This window comes from Mastigoproctus giganteus, chromosome 3, assembly GCF_048544385.1.
Source record: "Mastigoproctus giganteus isolate SK-2022 chromosome 3, ASM4854438v1, whole genome shotgun sequence".
Taxonomy (NCBI): domain Eukaryota; kingdom Metazoa; phylum Arthropoda; class Arachnida; order Uropygi; family Thelyphonidae; genus Mastigoproctus; species Mastigoproctus giganteus.
The window spans coordinates 48988614-49005898 of record NC_143577.1 but is presented as its reverse complement, the minus strand read 5'-3'; the positions used below and the strand labels follow the sequence as shown (position 1 = coordinate 49005898).

At 38.6% G+C, this 17285-nt stretch overlaps 1 protein-coding gene across 1 annotated transcript in view; it reads right to left on the bottom strand.

The window, feature by feature from the left end:
- The window catches only part of Neurl4 (neuralized E3 ubiquitin protein ligase 4), a 636447-nt gene that overhangs the window by 153599 nt on the left and 465563 nt on the right, over positions 1-17285 (bottom strand). Inside the window, exon 18 of the mRNA XM_090369970.1 lies at positions 12862-13026. Coding sequence (XP_090226096.1) covers positions 12862-13026 — 165 coding nt within the window. The remainder of the gene's footprint in view (positions 1-12861; positions 13027-17285) is intronic.

The following is a 17285-nucleotide window of genomic DNA, read 5'->3' as shown; positions in this document are numbered from 1 at the left end:
AGAAAATTTGCTTCTTTCCCTAATGGTAGCCGAGCATTCTGGTCCCTTGCCAAAGCTATTGGCCACAACTTTTGCCCAACTCTGCTCCCACCTCTGTCCAAACCAGATGGTTCTATTATCACTTCAGCCAAGGATAAAGCTGACCTGCTAGCATCCCATTTTTCTTCCAACTCATATATTAATAATCTTGGTAAAACACCTCTCACCATTCCCATCACGCTCCATTTAATGCCTCCTGTGGTCTTCCGTCAAAAGTAAGTCGGAAGGATTTTGATGAATCTTGATGCTAAGAAAGTTCCAGGTCCCGATGGTATTTCCCCACTTGTTCTCAAAACCTGTGCTGCTGAACTTACTCCTATTCTTTGCCAACTTTTTTCACTTTCTTATTCCAAAGGTGTTTTTCCTCCTGCTTGGAAATTTGCTCATATCCAGCCAGTTCCTAAATAAGGTGACAAATTCCTCCCATCCAATTATCGTCCCATTGCAATTACTTCTACTCTTTCTAAAGTAATGGAGAAATCAATTAACCGCCAACTATTAAACTACCTAGAAACCTTCCGTCTGATCAATGATCGCCAGTGTGGATTCCGTCAGTGTCGATCCACTGGTGATGTTCTGGCTTATGTTACCCATTTATGGACTAATTCAATGGAAAGGTTCGGTGAAACACAAGTAGTTGCTCTTGACATCTCAAAGACTTTCGATTGTGTTTGGCATAAAGGTCTTCTAAACATCTTATGGTTTGCCAACTGTTTTCTCTCTGATCGCTCACTGAGGGGGTGCCTCCCTAGCCAGGTGGGAAGGAGCAGCAGTGTGTAGCACATGCTTCTTGATTAGACCGGGGTTTGAGCCCGTCACCAACAAATACGGAGGATGTGGAAAGGTCAGGGAATGACCACTGCATTTCCCGGAGCAATATGGCCTTAGTTGCTAATGCTCCTAAAAATCAAATAACAGTAACAAACAAGCTCACTGAGGGTGATGGTAGATGGCTGTCTTGTAACTTCATCACTAATGTTGATGTCCCCCAAGGTTCAGTTCTTTCCCCCACTCTTTTCCTCTTGTATATTAATGACCGTCTTCCATTGACTGGAAATCTTATCCATAGTTTTGCCGATGATAGCACATTGCATTCCACTTTCCATTTTGAGAAACCTTTCCCTGTTCAATCAGCTTCAATTTCTCGAAAATCTGCTACCAATTCCTTAAATGCCGATCTTCAGGTAAATCTCCAGTGGAGCAAAGACAACTTAGTTGATTTCAACCCTTCTAAAACCCAGTCAATGGTCAGGCCACGCCTTGAGTACTGCGTGTAGGTCTGGAGGCCTCATTTTAGGTAGGACGTAGATTTGCTTGATCGTGTACAGAGAAGGGCAACAAGATTGGTGAGGGGGATGAAGGGATCCTCTTACCAAGAGAGGCTCTTGTCTTATATCTCGCAAAAAGTATTCCTCTGCTTCTATGCTTATCTTTAGTGACACTCCGATTTCTAAGCAAAATGATATATCTCTTTTGGGGATTACCCTGACTTCTAATCTCTCTTGGCAGAAGCACATTACAAATATTGCTTCCTCTGCATCTAAAAAACTTGGTTTTCTCTTTCGCTGTCAGCATTACTTTTCTTCCAAACAGCTGCTCACTCTGTATAAATCGCAAATCCACCCTGCCATGGAATATTGTTGCCACATCTGGGGAACAATAATCCTCTCTCAGGCTTCTTGATTCCATTCAGAAGAGGGCAGTTAGGTTAATTAATGATTCATCTCTAACAGAGTCTCTCCACTCGCTGTCTTATAGACGTACTGTTTCTGCTGCATGCCTCTTCTACAGATACTTCCATGGGAACTGTTCTTCTGAATTGGCTTCTATAATTCCCGCTCTCTCTTTCAAAACAGTCCGAACACGTGCTGCCACCAGCCAACATCCATTTACTGTCCAACTTCAAACTGACAGAACCAACTTTTCATCTTCCCCCTTTATTCATTCAACTGTCGTTTTCTGGAAGAACCTTCCTTCATCCGTATTTCCTGAAAATTACAGTCTACAGAAGTTCAAGTCCAATGCCAACAAATATCTTCTTTCGTCTTCTCAACCTCCAACCCAAGCACGGCACTAAGTACTATAGGTTCTAAAACCTCTCGTGTTTGAGGTTTACATAAAAAAAAAACAAAAAAAAAACATCAAGTTATTTATTGTGTTTTTAAAAATTATTTAATATTAAGTGACAATTATTTCTGACAGGTCCAGTAGTTCTGACTGCACACAGAATCTTGAATAGTGCTACTGCCAAGTAGTACCAGTTCTGACAGTAGTTCTGACTGCACATATTAGAATCTTGAATAGTGCTACTGCCAAGCAGTACCACTATTCAAATATACAATTTGAGAAATCAGAAATTTACCTCATGAAAGAAAAGGAAAAGTTTTCTCAAAAACATTCAGTACCCCCTACCAATCAGTATCCTTATTATAATGACACAAAAAGGCCAAAAAAGGACATATTTCACATCAGAAACATTGTCCAATTAACTTTTTATGTTTCCTATGCTATTTGCGTTCGTATTTTCCTCATTTGTTTCTTTATCATTCCTTCAACAATTCCTTATTCATTTCACAAATATACGTAGCTCTCAGTTCCGATCTCGATGTCCATTTCCACTTACAATCTGCCAAGCCCCACTTATTTTTCTGACAGAATTCCAATTATCGGCTAATTCAACCATTGCTCATCTCAGTTATCCTAATTATATGCAGTATGATTCCTATAATTTCAAAGGTGGTACTTGTGCAGATGTGCACTCTGATATAACCTGTCAGGGACTTATTCTCATTCTATCAAATTAATCTCCCTACTCCACTAATCACTTGGAATTATTTGAATTGCTTTCTTTGAAACTTGATTATCTGAATGGCAAGAAAGCACCAGATCCTGATGGTATTTCTCCACTTGTTCTCAAAACCTGTATTCCTGAGCTTACTCCTGTTTTGTGTAACCTTTTTATGCTTTCTTATTCCATTTGTGTGTTTCCTTCTGCTTGGAAATTTGCTCACATCCAGCCAGTTCCTAAAAAGGGTGACAAATTCCTCCCATAGAATTATCGTCCATTTGTTTAGGAGTTGGTCATTAATGGAGAAATCCATTAATTGCCATCTCCTAAACTACCTTCCATCTGATCAATAATTGCCAGTATGGATTCTGTCAGTTTCATCTACTGGTAATATATTGACTTATGTTGCCCATCTATGGACAAATTCAATGGAAAAGTGAAACTCAAGCAGTTACACTTGGAATTTCAAAGGCTTCTGATTGTGTTTGTCATAAAAGCCTTATCTTATGGTTTGCCAACTGTTTTTTCTAATTAGGTATTCAGTTTTCTCTCTGCCTGCTCACAGCAGGTGATGGTAGACGGCTGTTTCTGTCTTCTAATTTCTCTAATGTTGTTACCTAAGGCTCAGTTCTTTCTTCCACTCTTTTCTTCTTGTATATTAATGGCCTCCTTCCATTGACCGTAGTTTTGCTAATGATAGCACATTGCATTCTAATTTCAAGTTTGAGAAACCTTACCCTGCCCAAACAGCTTCAACTTCTCAAATATCCACTAGCAATTCCTTAAATGCTGTTCTCCAGTGGGGTAAAGATAACTTAGTTGATTTCAATCCTTCTAAAACTCCATCCTGTCTTATATTTTGCAAAAAGGATTCTTCTGCTCCTATGCTTATATTTGATGGCACTTAGATTTCTAGACAAGATCACATATCTCTATTAGGGATTATCCTGACTTCTAATCTCTCTTGTCATAAGCACATCACAAATACTGCTTCCTCTGCATCTGAAAAAAAAACTGTTTTTTTTCACCCTCTTTTGTTCTTGGTGTTATTTTTTTTCTAAAGAGCTTTTCAGCCAGTACAAATCTCAAATCCATCCTACCATGGACTTTTGTTCCAACATCTGTGGCAGTGCCCCCATAACCTTTCACAGGCTTCTGGACTTCATTCAGAAGAGGGCAGTTAATTTATTACCCAATGCTTACAAAGTCTCTCCAATTTGTCTCATAGATGTTTTGTTTCTGCTGCATGCCTTTTCTATAGATACTTCCATGGGAATCATTCTTCTGAATCGGTTTCTATAATTCTTGATGTCTCAACCAAACCAGTCCAAACATTTGCTGCAACCAGTCAGCATTCTTTTACTGTCCAACTTAAAACTCACAGAAGCAACTTTTCTTCTTCCTCATTTATTCCTTTAACCTCCATTTTTGAATAATCTCCATTCACACCTATTTTGTAAAAATTATAATCTACAGAAATTCAAGTCTAAAATCAATAAGTAACTTCTTTCACCTTGTCCATTTTCATAAAAAAAAAAAAAAAAAAAACATTCTCATTAATTAATAAATTCAATAAGATTTAAAATCGACATCGTAAAAAAAGGAGAACGGGAACGACAGGAGAACGAGAACGAGCGTAGCCTGTGCAGACGTACATTTTTGCCGCTCCTGGAACAGAGAAGTTTTTTCTGATTTATTTTCTGTTTTATTAGCTTAAATTGGCATATTAACTTATTTTCTGGAGTAGCTTTATATTCCCATTTACGATACTTAGTTTAAAGTAACTTAGATAGAGATTTTGTAAGTATTACTTAGTATCGGAAAGGGTATCAAATCCACGTGTTTACCGTTCGTAATTTGCAGCCATTGTTACGCGATAATAGATAGCATAAGCTTAATATAATATAGTATAGTATAGTATAGTGTAGTACATAATATTATTATCATTAATTATCTGATTAATTAATCAGATAATTAATCTTGTTGAACTTCGTTGTCAATTCAATTGTACTTTTAACTATACATATAACGACTTGGGTTACGTAACATAAATAATTAGTAAAAAATAAATAATTAATACTTAACTTGATACGGAAGTTATATAAAGGGATTTCGTAGATAACACTCAATACTGAAACATAAATATAGCGTTATAATTGTGTTGGGATATAAGTTTAGGGTTTTAATTTTGTACTGAAATTGAAATTTTATTGAAATTAAATCGAAATCATAACTCAGAGCACCAAAGCAAAAGGCTCAAGCTAATAGGAGTGCTGTGGCTCAGGGGAGAACTGAGGGAGGCATTTGCCCTCTGAATCACAGCCTATTAAAATGCACTACTTGCTTGATGTTTGTAGAGCAGTCGGGTACGGGACATGATACTGCCATGGGGGATGTCTTTGTGTGTGTGTGTGTGCAATGCAAGGAGTGCGATGCAACGTTGAGTTGTCGCCTGATTTCCTTAGAAATCAGGCGACAACTCAACGTTGTTATTGGCCTATATGAGAGCTTGAAGGACAGAGTGGATGCCCTCGAAGGATTAAAAGTGAGGGGCCCATCAAGCTCTCAGCTGCCCACACCAATGCCAGAGCTTGCACACTTGGTCATCACGCAACACGGCGGCAGCCCCGAAGACAGAATGCGCTGGTCCCTCAGGAACTAGTAGTTGTTGGTGACTTTATTGTCAGGGAAATGGGGAACCTGCTTTGTAAAAAGGATAGGTGGAAAAGGACCAGGGTATGTCTGCCAGGGGCAAAGGTTGATGACGTTGTAGAGCGGATATCATCTTTTAAGGGCACAAAAGGTGATATAGTTGTACACGTTGGCACTAATAATATTAAGAGTAGGAGACCGGCAGAATTACTTAACAAGTACAGGTCACTGTTGAAAAAAAGCGTTGAATTAGGGTTGAATTTGAAAGTGTCTGCAATTCTGCCCAGACACGATAGAAGGGAGTATATGATGAGAGCCCTGTCGATCAATTCGGCCCTGGAAGGATTGTGCAAGGCTCAAGGGGTAGAATTTTTTTCAGCCTGGTCTGTACTTGTTAACAGGAGAGACTGTTTCTACAGGGATGGAATACATTTAAATAGAAAGGGTGCAAGAATGTTTGCTGATGCTATCGAGGCAGTGTTAGGTTGGTCGGAAAACTGCTAGATTGCGGGGATACAAGGACTAATAGATTAACAGTAGCCTCTGGCAGAGGTGAAAGTGATTCTTGCACTGCTTCTATTGGAATGAGCCGCAACCTGGAAAATAAGATGCAGGATATTTCAGAGACTGCTGGGAATCATTGGGGTACAAGTAAACACATGGGTTGTATTAGGGTAGCTAAGAAAAAGAACAGGTGCATGTATACTTGCATGTACACCAATGCTAGGAGTTTAGTAAATAAATTTGATGAATTTGAGGTATTGCTCAAAACATCAGAGGCAGATATTGTGGGGATTTCAGAGACGTGGTGTCACACAGATATATGGAATGCAGAACTGGAATTTGGGAAGTACAACGTCTACAGAAAGGATAGACTGGATAGGAAGGGAGGAGGGGTTATGCTATTAGTTAAGAAATACATAAAATCCAAGGAAGTGAAGCCAGTCGACATTGCTGGACAGAGCAGTGTCAAGTCAGTTTGGAGTGACATAAGCATTGGGAGATCAAAATTGAGAGTAGGAGTGTGCTATAGGCCTAATGACTCTGATGAGTATAATAAGAAATTGTACAGGGAAATAGAGTGGGCCAGTAAATCAGAGAGTCTTATAATGGGCGATTTTAATTTCCCAGATATTGACTGGAATTTGGGGGCTGGTCACTCACACACTAGCAAGGCTTTTGTGGATTTATTGGATGATTGTTTTCTACATCAGCATGTTCGGAAGGCAACTAGAGGGAGTAATACTCTTGATTTGATTATCAGTAGTGATTCTTCATGCATTAAGAATTTGCAGGTAAATGAACCACTAGGTGGCAGTGATCACAGTGTGCTGAAGTGGGATTTACTCAAAGGGGTAACTACCATTAGGGGTAAACGGAAGGGTTATTGCTTTCGTAAAGGCGAATACAATGGACTGAGACAGTATTTAAATTCTATACAGTGGGACCAACTGATGATGTTACCAACAGCAAATTCAAAATGGGAAGCATTCAAAGAACTTATCTTGGAAGCTACTAGGCTTTACATACCAACTAAGAAATATTGTTCAAGGTTTAGGCCTAAGTGGATGTCAGATGAACTAATGAGACATATGGCAGAGAAGAAAAATGCATGGGATACATACAAATTAACACGTGACACAGAAGCCTATGATAGATACAAGTTGATCTGTAACCAAGTTACAAAGGAGGTTAGCCAGGCGAAGGCAGATTATGAGAAATCTTTGGCAAGGGATGCAAAGAAAAACAGAAAAGAGTTCTTTACTTATTTAAACTCTAGAAGGAAGGGGATGAATCAGATTGGTCCACTTGATATCGATGGGTCAACTGTTGATGATCCTGCTCAGGTAGCTAACAAACTAAATGAATATTTTACATCGACATTCACACATAAGGAGTTATTCAGCGAGGGGAATGCCAGAGGTGTATTCAACTCTGGCAGTAAGCTAGAGAATCTTGTAATAGAGAAGCTTCTATTGAAATAAGCAGAAGCCTGAAAAACAAGATGCAGGATATTTCAGAGACTGCTGGGAGTCATTGCAGTACAAGTAAACACATGGGTTGTGTTAGGGTAGCTAAGAATAGAAACAGGTGCATGTATACCTGCGTGTACACTAATGCTAGGAGTTTGGTAAATAAATTTGATGAATTTGAGGTATTGCTCAAAACATCAAAGGCAGATATTGTTGGGATATCAGAGACGTGGTGTCACACAGATATAAGTAATGCGGAACTGGAATTTGGGGAATACAATGTGTATAGAAAGGATAGACAGGACAGGAGGGGAGGAGGGGTTATGCTATTAATTAAGAAACACATAAAGTCCAAGGAAGTGAAGCCAGTCGACATCGATGAAATGGGCAGTGTTGAGTCAGTATGGTGTGACATAAGCATGGGGAAATCAAAATTGAGAGTAGGAGTGTGCTATAGGCCTAATGACTCTGATGAGTATAATAAGATATTGTACAGGGAAATAGAGTGGGCCAGTAAATCAGAGAGTCTTATACTGGGGGATTTTAATTTCCCAGATATTGACTGGAATTTGTGGGTTGGTCACTCACACACTAGCAAGGCTTTTGTGGATTTATTGGATGATTGTTTTCTACATCAGCATGTTCGTGAGGCAACAAGAGGGAGCAATACTCTTGATCTGATTATCAGTAGTGATTCTTCATGCATTAAGAATCTGCAGATAAATGAACCACTAGGTGGCAGTGATCACAGTGTGTTGAAGTGGGATTTACTCAAGGAGGTAACTACCATCAGAGGTAAAGGGAAGGGTTTTTGTTTTCGTAAAGGCGACTATGATGGTCTGAGACAGTATTTAAATTCTATACAGTGGGACCAACTGATGATGTTACCAACAGCAAACTCAAAATGGGAAGCATTCAAGGAACTAATCTTGGAGGCTACCAGGCTTTACATACCAACTAAGAAATATTGTTCAAGGTTCAGGCCTAAACGGTTGTCAGATGAACTAATGAGACATGTGGCAGAGAAGAAAAATGCATGGGATACATACAAATTAATGGGTGACATGGAAGCCTATGATAGATATAAGTTGGTCTGTAACCAAGTCACAAAGGAGATTAGGCAGGCAAAGGCAGACTACGAAAAATCCTTCACAAAGGATGCAAAGAAAAACAGAAAAGAGTTCTTTACATATTTAAACTCAAGAAGGAAAGGGATGAATCAGATTGGTCCACTGGATATTGATGGTTCAACAGTTGAGGATCCTGCTCAGGTGGCTAACAATCTAAACGAGTATTTTGCATCTACATTCACGCATGAGGAGTTATTCAGGAAGGAGAATGATGTAGGTAAAGTAAACATTGGCAGTGAGCTGGATGATTTTGTAATAACTGAGAGGAAAGTGGAGGAGAGATTGTTGAGGATAAACATAAAAAAGGCACCTGGGGTGGATGGGATCTATCCAGTTATATTAAAGGAGGCAGCAAAGGAAGTAAGCAAACCCCTAGCCATAATTATGAGAGCTTCTTTGGACTCAGGGGAGGTACCCATAGACTGGATATGTGCAAATGTAACCCCAATTCACAAAGGAGGATCAAAGGCTGACACAAGTAATTATAGACCTGTTAGTTTAACTTCTGTTCCAGGTAAATTAATGGAGGCACTGGTTAAAGAAGCACTGCAGGATCATCTAGACAAGAATTCAGTTATAGCTCAGATGCAGCATGGTTTTGTTAAGGGCAGGTCTTGCCTGACCAATTTGATTGGATACTATGATGTAGTCACAAAAGAACTGGATGCAGGGAATAACTTTGATATTATATATTTGGATCTTAGAAAGGCTTTTGATACTGTTGCACATGGAAGACTGCTGCACAAATTGGAGCAGTGTGGCATTGGAGGCAAATTGCTGCTATGGATAAGGGGATGGTTGAGTGGCAGAAGACAGAGAGTGGTAATCAATGGACACTGCTCAACGTGGACTAATGTTATTAGAGGAGTTCCTCAGGGTTCAGTGTTGGGTCCGTTGTTGTTTTCGGTGTTTATGAATGATAATGATGATGGGATATCAAGTTTAATGTCCAAGTTTGCAGATGATACAAATGTTGGCAGGGCTGTTAAGGACACTACTGACGCTATGCTGCTGCAACAGGATCTGGAAAGGTTGAACAGATGGGCTGAGAGGTGGCAAATGAAGTTTAACATTGACAAATGTAAAGTACTACATATGGGAAACAGTAACCCCAGAGCAACATATCAACTCTGCGGTACTACACTGACAGTGGTGGAGAATGAAAAGGACCTGGGGGTAATTGTGCAGGCAGATATGAATTTCTCTGAGCAGTGCAGACGAGCTGCAAGAGTAGCTCATGGTGTCTTGTCAATGATATACAGGAATTTTTCTAGCAGGGAGAAGGAGGTGATTATTCCCTTGTATAAGGCAATGGTTAGGCCACATCTTGAGTACTGTATACAGGTCTGGAGGCCTCATTTCAAGAAGGATGTAGAGCTGCTGAAACGGGTACAGAGAAGGGCAACAAGATTAGTGAATGGAACAAAGGGTTGCTCTTACGAAGAAAGGCTTAAGTTTTTTCAAATTACAGAGTCTGGAGACTAGGCACCGGCGAGGTGATCTGATAGAGATGTATAAGGCTTTGAATGGTTTGAGCATGCTCAATGCCAATGGGATTCTTCATCTTGCTCAGAATAATCACCTCAGAGGGCATAAATTCAAATTGAGGAAGGACGGATGTCGGATAGATGTGCGGAAATTTGCCTTTGGCCAGCGGGTGGTTGGTTGGTGGAACCGACTTCCATCACTTGTTGTTGAAGTTGATAGCCTAAACAAATTTAAAGCTCAACTGGACAGGTATTTCGAACGAATGGAGGAGTGAAATGAGAGTGGTGTGTGTTTTTTTTTTTTTGGCTGATGCTGAATAAGCTTGCTTTCTTGCATCATAATCATATGCCTCTGCTAATGCTAATGCTAATAACTGACAGTAAAGTGGAGGAGAAATTGTTGAAGATAAACACAAGAAAGGCACCTGGGGTGGATGGGATCTATCCAGTTATATTAAAGGAGGCAGCAAAGGAAGTAAGCAAACCCTTAGCCATAATTATGAGAGCTTCCTTGGACTCAGGGGAAGTACCCATGGACTGGAGATGTGCAAATGTGACCCCAATTCACAAAGGAGGATCAAAGGGCGACACAAATAATTATAGACCTGTTAGTTTAACTTCTGTTTCCGGAAAATTAATGGAGGCACTTATTAATGATTAAAGAAGCACAGCAGGATCATCTAGACAAGACTTCAGTTATAGCTCAGACACAGCGTGGTTTTGTTAAGGGGAAGTCTTGCCTGACCAATTTCATTGGATACTATGATGCAGTCACAAAAGAACTGGATGCAGGGAATAACTTTGATATTATATACTTGGATCTTAGAAAGGCTTTTGATACTGTTGCACATGGAAGACTGCTGCACAAATTGGAGCAGTGTGGCATTGGAGGCAAATTGCTACTATGGATAAAGGGGTGGTTGAGGGGGGAGAAGACAGAGAGTGGTAATCAATGGACACTGCTCATCTTGGACTAATGTTATTAGTGGAGTCCCTCAGGGTTCAGTATTGGGTCCATTATTGTTTTCTGTATTTATAAATGATATTGATGATGGTATACCAAGCTTAATGTCCAAGTTTGCAGATGATACGAAGGTTGGCAGGGTTGTCAAGGACACTACTGACACTATGCTACTGCAACGGGATCTGGAAAGGTTGAGCAGATGGGCTGAGAGGTGGCAAATGAAGTTTAACATTGACAAATGTAAAGTACTACATATGGTAAACAGCAACCCCAGAGCAACGTATCAACTCTGTGGTACTACACTGACAGTGGTAGAGAATGAAAGGGACCTGGGGGTGGTTGTGCAGGCAGATATGAAGTTTTCTGAGCAGTGCAGACGGGCTGCAAGAGTAGCTCATGGTGTATTGTCGATGATATGTAGGAATTTTTCTAGCAGGGATAAGGAGGTGATTATTCCCTTGTATAAGGCAATGGTGAGGCCACACCTAGAGTACTGTATACAGGTCTGGAGGCCTCATTTCAAGAAGGATGTAGAGATGCTGGAACGAGTACAGAGAAGGGCAAAAAGATTAGTGAATGGAACAAAGCTGCGCTCTTACGAAGAAAGGCTTAAGTTTTGCGAATTACAGTGTCTGGAGTCTAGGCACCAGCGAGGTGATCTGATAGAGGTGTATAAAATCTTAAATGGTTTGAGCATGCTCAATGCTGATGGGATTCTTCCTCTTGCTCAGAATAATCACCTGAGAGGGCATAAATTCAAATTGAGGAAAGACAGATGTAGGATAGACGTGAGGAAATTTGCCTTTAGCCAGCGGGTGGTTGGTTGGTGGAACAGACTTCCATCCCTTGTCATGGAGGTTGATAGCCTGAATAAGTTTAAGGCTTAGCTGGACAGGTATTTCGAACGAACAGAGGGGTGAAGTGGAAGTGGTTATTTTTTATTTATTTATTTTTTTTTTTTTTGGCTGATGCTGCATAAGCTTGCTTTCTTGCATCAAATGCCTCTACTAATGCTAATGCTAAAAACCAAGGAAAGCATCGTACTGGACACGCGAGTAGTACATGTTAAGTTTTTTCTTTTGTTTTTCCCATGGTTAACCGGGGATAACTGAATCAGCGGATATGGGAGCACAACTGTAATTCATAAATTAATTGATTAACTGATAAAACTGCTGACCCCAGCTTTAATCTATTGTTCAAACAAAGGTATGCATCACAGGTGAGGCATACTACATAGTTACAGCAACAGACTAAATTTTGTGGCGCCTCTGTAGCCAGGTGGGAAGGAGCAGCAGTGCGTAGCACAAGCTTCTTGATTAGACCGGGGTTCGAGCCTGTCACCACCAAATACGGAGGATGCGGAAAGGTTAAGGAATGACCACCGCATATCCTGGAGCAATATGGCCTTAGTTGCTACTGCTCCTAAAAACCAAAAACAACAAAACAACAACAACTAAATTTTGGAGAAAAAAACTGAAAAACAGTTTTTTGAATTAGATCTTATATTAATTCTATTCATTTATTTATTGCTATTTTTATCTTTTATTGCCATATTTTGACCACCTTTTCTGATCTTAGATGATTGTCTTCAATGACAATCCACTCTTTTACGAGTAAATCTGGAATACAAATAAATTAAGTAGAATACTAAATCACAGAACTATTTAAAAACAAAAATTCATTCAACTAAATCTTAAAGTATAATCTCTTACTACATATTCAAAAACTGAAAGGGTAACACTCATTTTTCAGGAGGAAGGAATTATAAAAAAAAAACTGTGATAAATATATATATATATATTTTTTTTTTGGTTTTTTTATTACTTACCTGAAAAAGCTGCTGTTTCCATAGTGGCTTACTAGTAAGTACTATACCCTGATTGTAACTTGCTATTCGTCTTGCAGTCAAATTGCCATTTAATAGTTGAATATTTCTTCCATGATTTTCATGGAATGCATAAGTTGGATTTTGCTTAGAATGTTTTTCTATCAGCTGAAAAATCAAAATATAAAAAGAAATCGGATAAAAAAAACATAATAAATAAATAAATTGTTAGTCTAAAATAGGGGTAGCCAAGCCATAATAACCTGAGAGCACCACAAGATAATTCAAAGTATTATATTTAGGCATGAATTTTTACAGTCCATATTTTTTTTTTGGAATCCACAATCAACAGCTGCATGTGACTCATGAACTGGGATTTGGCCACCCCTATTCTAAATGAATCAAAATTATATTATATCTTTATTTTGTAGAAAATATTTAAAATTCAGTCAATTTGTGTTATATGTATGGTAACAAATAACGTCACCTAAAGAAACAAAAATGAAACAGCTAAAACTTCTAATCTCTCTTGGCATAAACATATCACAAATATTGCTTCCTCTACATCTGAAAAACTTATGAAACTGGTTATTCCCTCATCCCTTTTGTATAACCTCTTTTATTTACAAGCCAACTATCAGAATTGGTGACTGGTCCAAATTCATGTGGGAGGGGGCTATCATTTTCAGATAATGGTTCAATACACTCTCTGGTAACCTCCCTTAAAATTACTGGAACAACTACAGGAGCCTTACTTGCCTTTATGCTCAAAAGTGTTTCTAATAAACAGTCATCTGTAATTTCAAAATCACCAATTTAATATATGACTCAGCCTCATTTGTACAGCCTCTTCTTGCACAAAAGGTCTTTCTTCAGTAAAGACATATGGAAAGTACCTGTTCAATTCATTTGCGACATCAACTTGGTTGTCTAAGACTTTCCCAGACTAAGTGCACAAGGATCTGATCTGATTTCGTTTTTTCTTCCTTCTATTCACATACATGAAAAATTTCTTGTCTGAATTCTTTGCTCTCTTAGTTAGTGCTTTCTCATATGCAGCCTTGACCTCTCTAACCTTATCTGTGATGCTATTACAAATCAACTTATAGCTGTTGTAGGCTTCAGTATTTGTAATTGCTGTTTTCTTTTCTATTTAACTGGCCAGACCTGCATTCATCTATTTCGGAATTCTCTTAATGGTATGTTCATAGCTTCTGAGATTTTTGTTTTAAAGGTATTCCATAATTCATGTATGTAATTAATAGAGGCCATATAGTGCTTTAAACTGTCAAAGCCCTTTATCCTGAAATTAAAACCACTCCCTTTACCTTTAATTACTGCAACATCTTTCTTCATCTTCCAAATGACCACTAAGTTTTCACTATCTGCCAATTTTTATTTGTATTTTAAGCCCTGTGATGTCTTCTGAATCATTAGTAATGATGAGGTCAAGAATATTCTCACACCTACTAATTTCTCTAACATGCTGGTACAAATAACAATCACCTAGTTTATTTTAGAAAGTTTTTCCTTATCAGGAGGTTCCCTCTCACTTATTCCAATTAATCTGGGGCAGATTAAAGTCACCCATAATAAGACATTCCCACTTGCTTGCCCATTCTATTGGCATGTAAAGACTCTCGTCATATTCTTCACAATCTTCTGGTCTTTAGATTACTCCCACTCTTTCTTCCTTTGCTTTCTACTAACTCACACCACACAGATTCTATGTTGGCAGACAACTTCAGACTCAGCAAACGCTCTTTTCACGCTCAGGCTGCTTTTGACAAGAAACATGATGCCACCACCCCTCCTATCTTCCCTAATATATTATACCTACCACAGTGGAACTCTTCATCTCCAATTTCTGGGCAGCACCATGTTTCTGTTAGCCATATTATATTAGCATTAGTAGCCCTAATCAGGAGTTCAAATTAAGCCACTTAATTAAAAACACTCCTGATATTACTGTAGACACAGATAAGACTAACTATTCTATAATTTAATACCCTTACATACCCCTTGAAGTTATTTAGGCTGGTTTCCCTATCTTTAATATAAAAGATAGTTTCTCAATCTTTCCCTATTATAAATACAGTAAACCCCCACTATTCGCAGGGGTTACATTCCTGAGAAATGTCGTGAATACTGAGTAATGGTTCCCATAGTAATAAAGGGGTTCCGTTCCAAAGTATGAAATATATAAGAAAAACTAGTCTAAAATTTTGTCTATGTATGTATTATTGTACCTTCATATTATGACTATGTACATAGTGAAATGCAAGCATATGGCATCGAAATGAAAATAAGAAACAATTTAATATTAAATGTAATATTTATTAGGAATTTCAAACAAATCTTTCAAACCAGCGCCTTTGCTAGCTAAAAAACTTATCCCGCCAGTGCTATCACCAGTTTCGCTAAAGTGTTGATAAAGGAGTTTTGCCTTTTCACGAATGATGAGTGAACTTAACGGAATTTTATTTTGAGTTCGGTCTTCTATCCACAGATTTAAAGCCTTTTCCATTTTTTCTAATTTAACATCACGAGTTACAGAGCAAATTTTTGAAGCAATTAGAGCATTTTCACGGACACTACGGCGGATTTTTTTCTTCCGATTTTTTGATTGATCATACCGTTGACTCATTGATTTTATAATGTTTTGCCACTGAGGAGACACTTTCACCATTAGAAATTTTGTCTAATAACTCAATTTTATTCACTAATGTCATCACCTTCTTTGATCTTTTCACATTTCCCTTGTTATTCATAGCCATATTTTTGTACAGGTAAAAAAGAACTTGTCCACAATAAAGTTACTTTCTTCCATTAACACACTCAAAGTCTGTTTTACACTGTAAAATGGTAGATTTATCAATTTTGTAAGCATATCAATTTATAAATTGATAAATTTATTCAATTTATAAGCATATAAATTAAAAGCAAACGACGAAACCTTCCATGACAAGCGCATAACACATACTAAACAAGGATTAGCAAGAAACATCCACGCTCGCGATTTTGTCACCCCTCTCCCCTCTCCCCCCCACCAACTGAGCGCTGTTTTGACCGGAAAAGTTAATTCTAGCCACGCCCATGTTTTTTTATGGCGGAAAATATTCACGGCGCTTTAAAATTCACATTTTTTAGGTTTCATTTTATATTAAATCGGCGATCGTGAATACAGATACTGCGAATAGTGGGGGTTTACTGTATAAGTGTTTTTTTTTTTTTTTTTTATGAAAACCCCAAATACAAGAGGTATTAGAACCTTAGTACTGTGCTTGAGTTGGAGGTTGAGAAGATGAAAGAAGATGTTTCTTGACATTAGACTTGAATAGAATAGTACTTAATATTAAAACAATGTGACAGAAACTGCAGCTAAAAGTATCTTTTCTGCAATTTTTAATGAGAGAGAGAGAGCACAAAGAAATAGGCATAAAGTCAAACATCAATACAGGCAGGACATTGAAACTGAAATAATAACTCTAAGTTGTTTTAAACAATCCAGAAAATATGTCTGTTTCAATGACAGAGAACAAACAGAATTTGCAGCTTGTAGTGCATAATGGGAATTGCATGTGGATTGTTGGCTGAAACATATTTTAATGAACTGATGACAGACTAATGATTTCAGGACAGACTCTCCAGATATTGACTGGAACTTGAGGGTTAGTCACTCGTGCACTAGTAAGGCTTTTGTGGATTTATTTAGCATTGGCATTAGCAGAGGCATGCCGACCGGGCGGGTAAAGTGCCTGCCTGGCAACCAAACGTCGTGGGTTCGAATCCTGCCTCGGGCTTGGATCAAAGTACTGCAAAAACCTTGAGAGGTGCATTATGGCCACAGAAGCCGATGCGCCAACTACCACCAAAAAAAAAAAAAATAGAGGCATATGATGCAAGAAAGCAAACTTATGCAGCATCAGCAGAGAAAAAAAAAAAAAAAAACCACTCCCATTTCACCCCTCCGTTCGTTCGAAATACCTGTCCAGCTGAGCCTTAAATTTATTTAGGTATCAACTTCCACAACAAGGAAAGGAAGTCTGTTCCACCAACAAACTACCCGCTGCTAAATACAAATTTCTGCACATCTATCCTACATCTGTCTTTCCTCAATTTGAATTTATGCCCTCTCAGGTGATTATTCTGAGCAAGAGGAGGAATCCCATCGGCACTGAGCATGCTCAAACTATTCAAGGCTTTATACACCTCTATCAGATCACCTCGCTGGTGCCTAGTCTCCAGACACTGTAATTTGCAAAACTTAAGCCTTTCTTCGTAAGAGCAACCCTTTGTTCTATTCACTAATCTTGTTGCCCGTCTCTGCACTCGTTCCAGCAGCTCTACATCCTTCTTGAAATGAGGCTTCCAGACCTGTATACAGTACTCAAGGTGTGGCCTGACCATTGCCTTATACAAGGGAA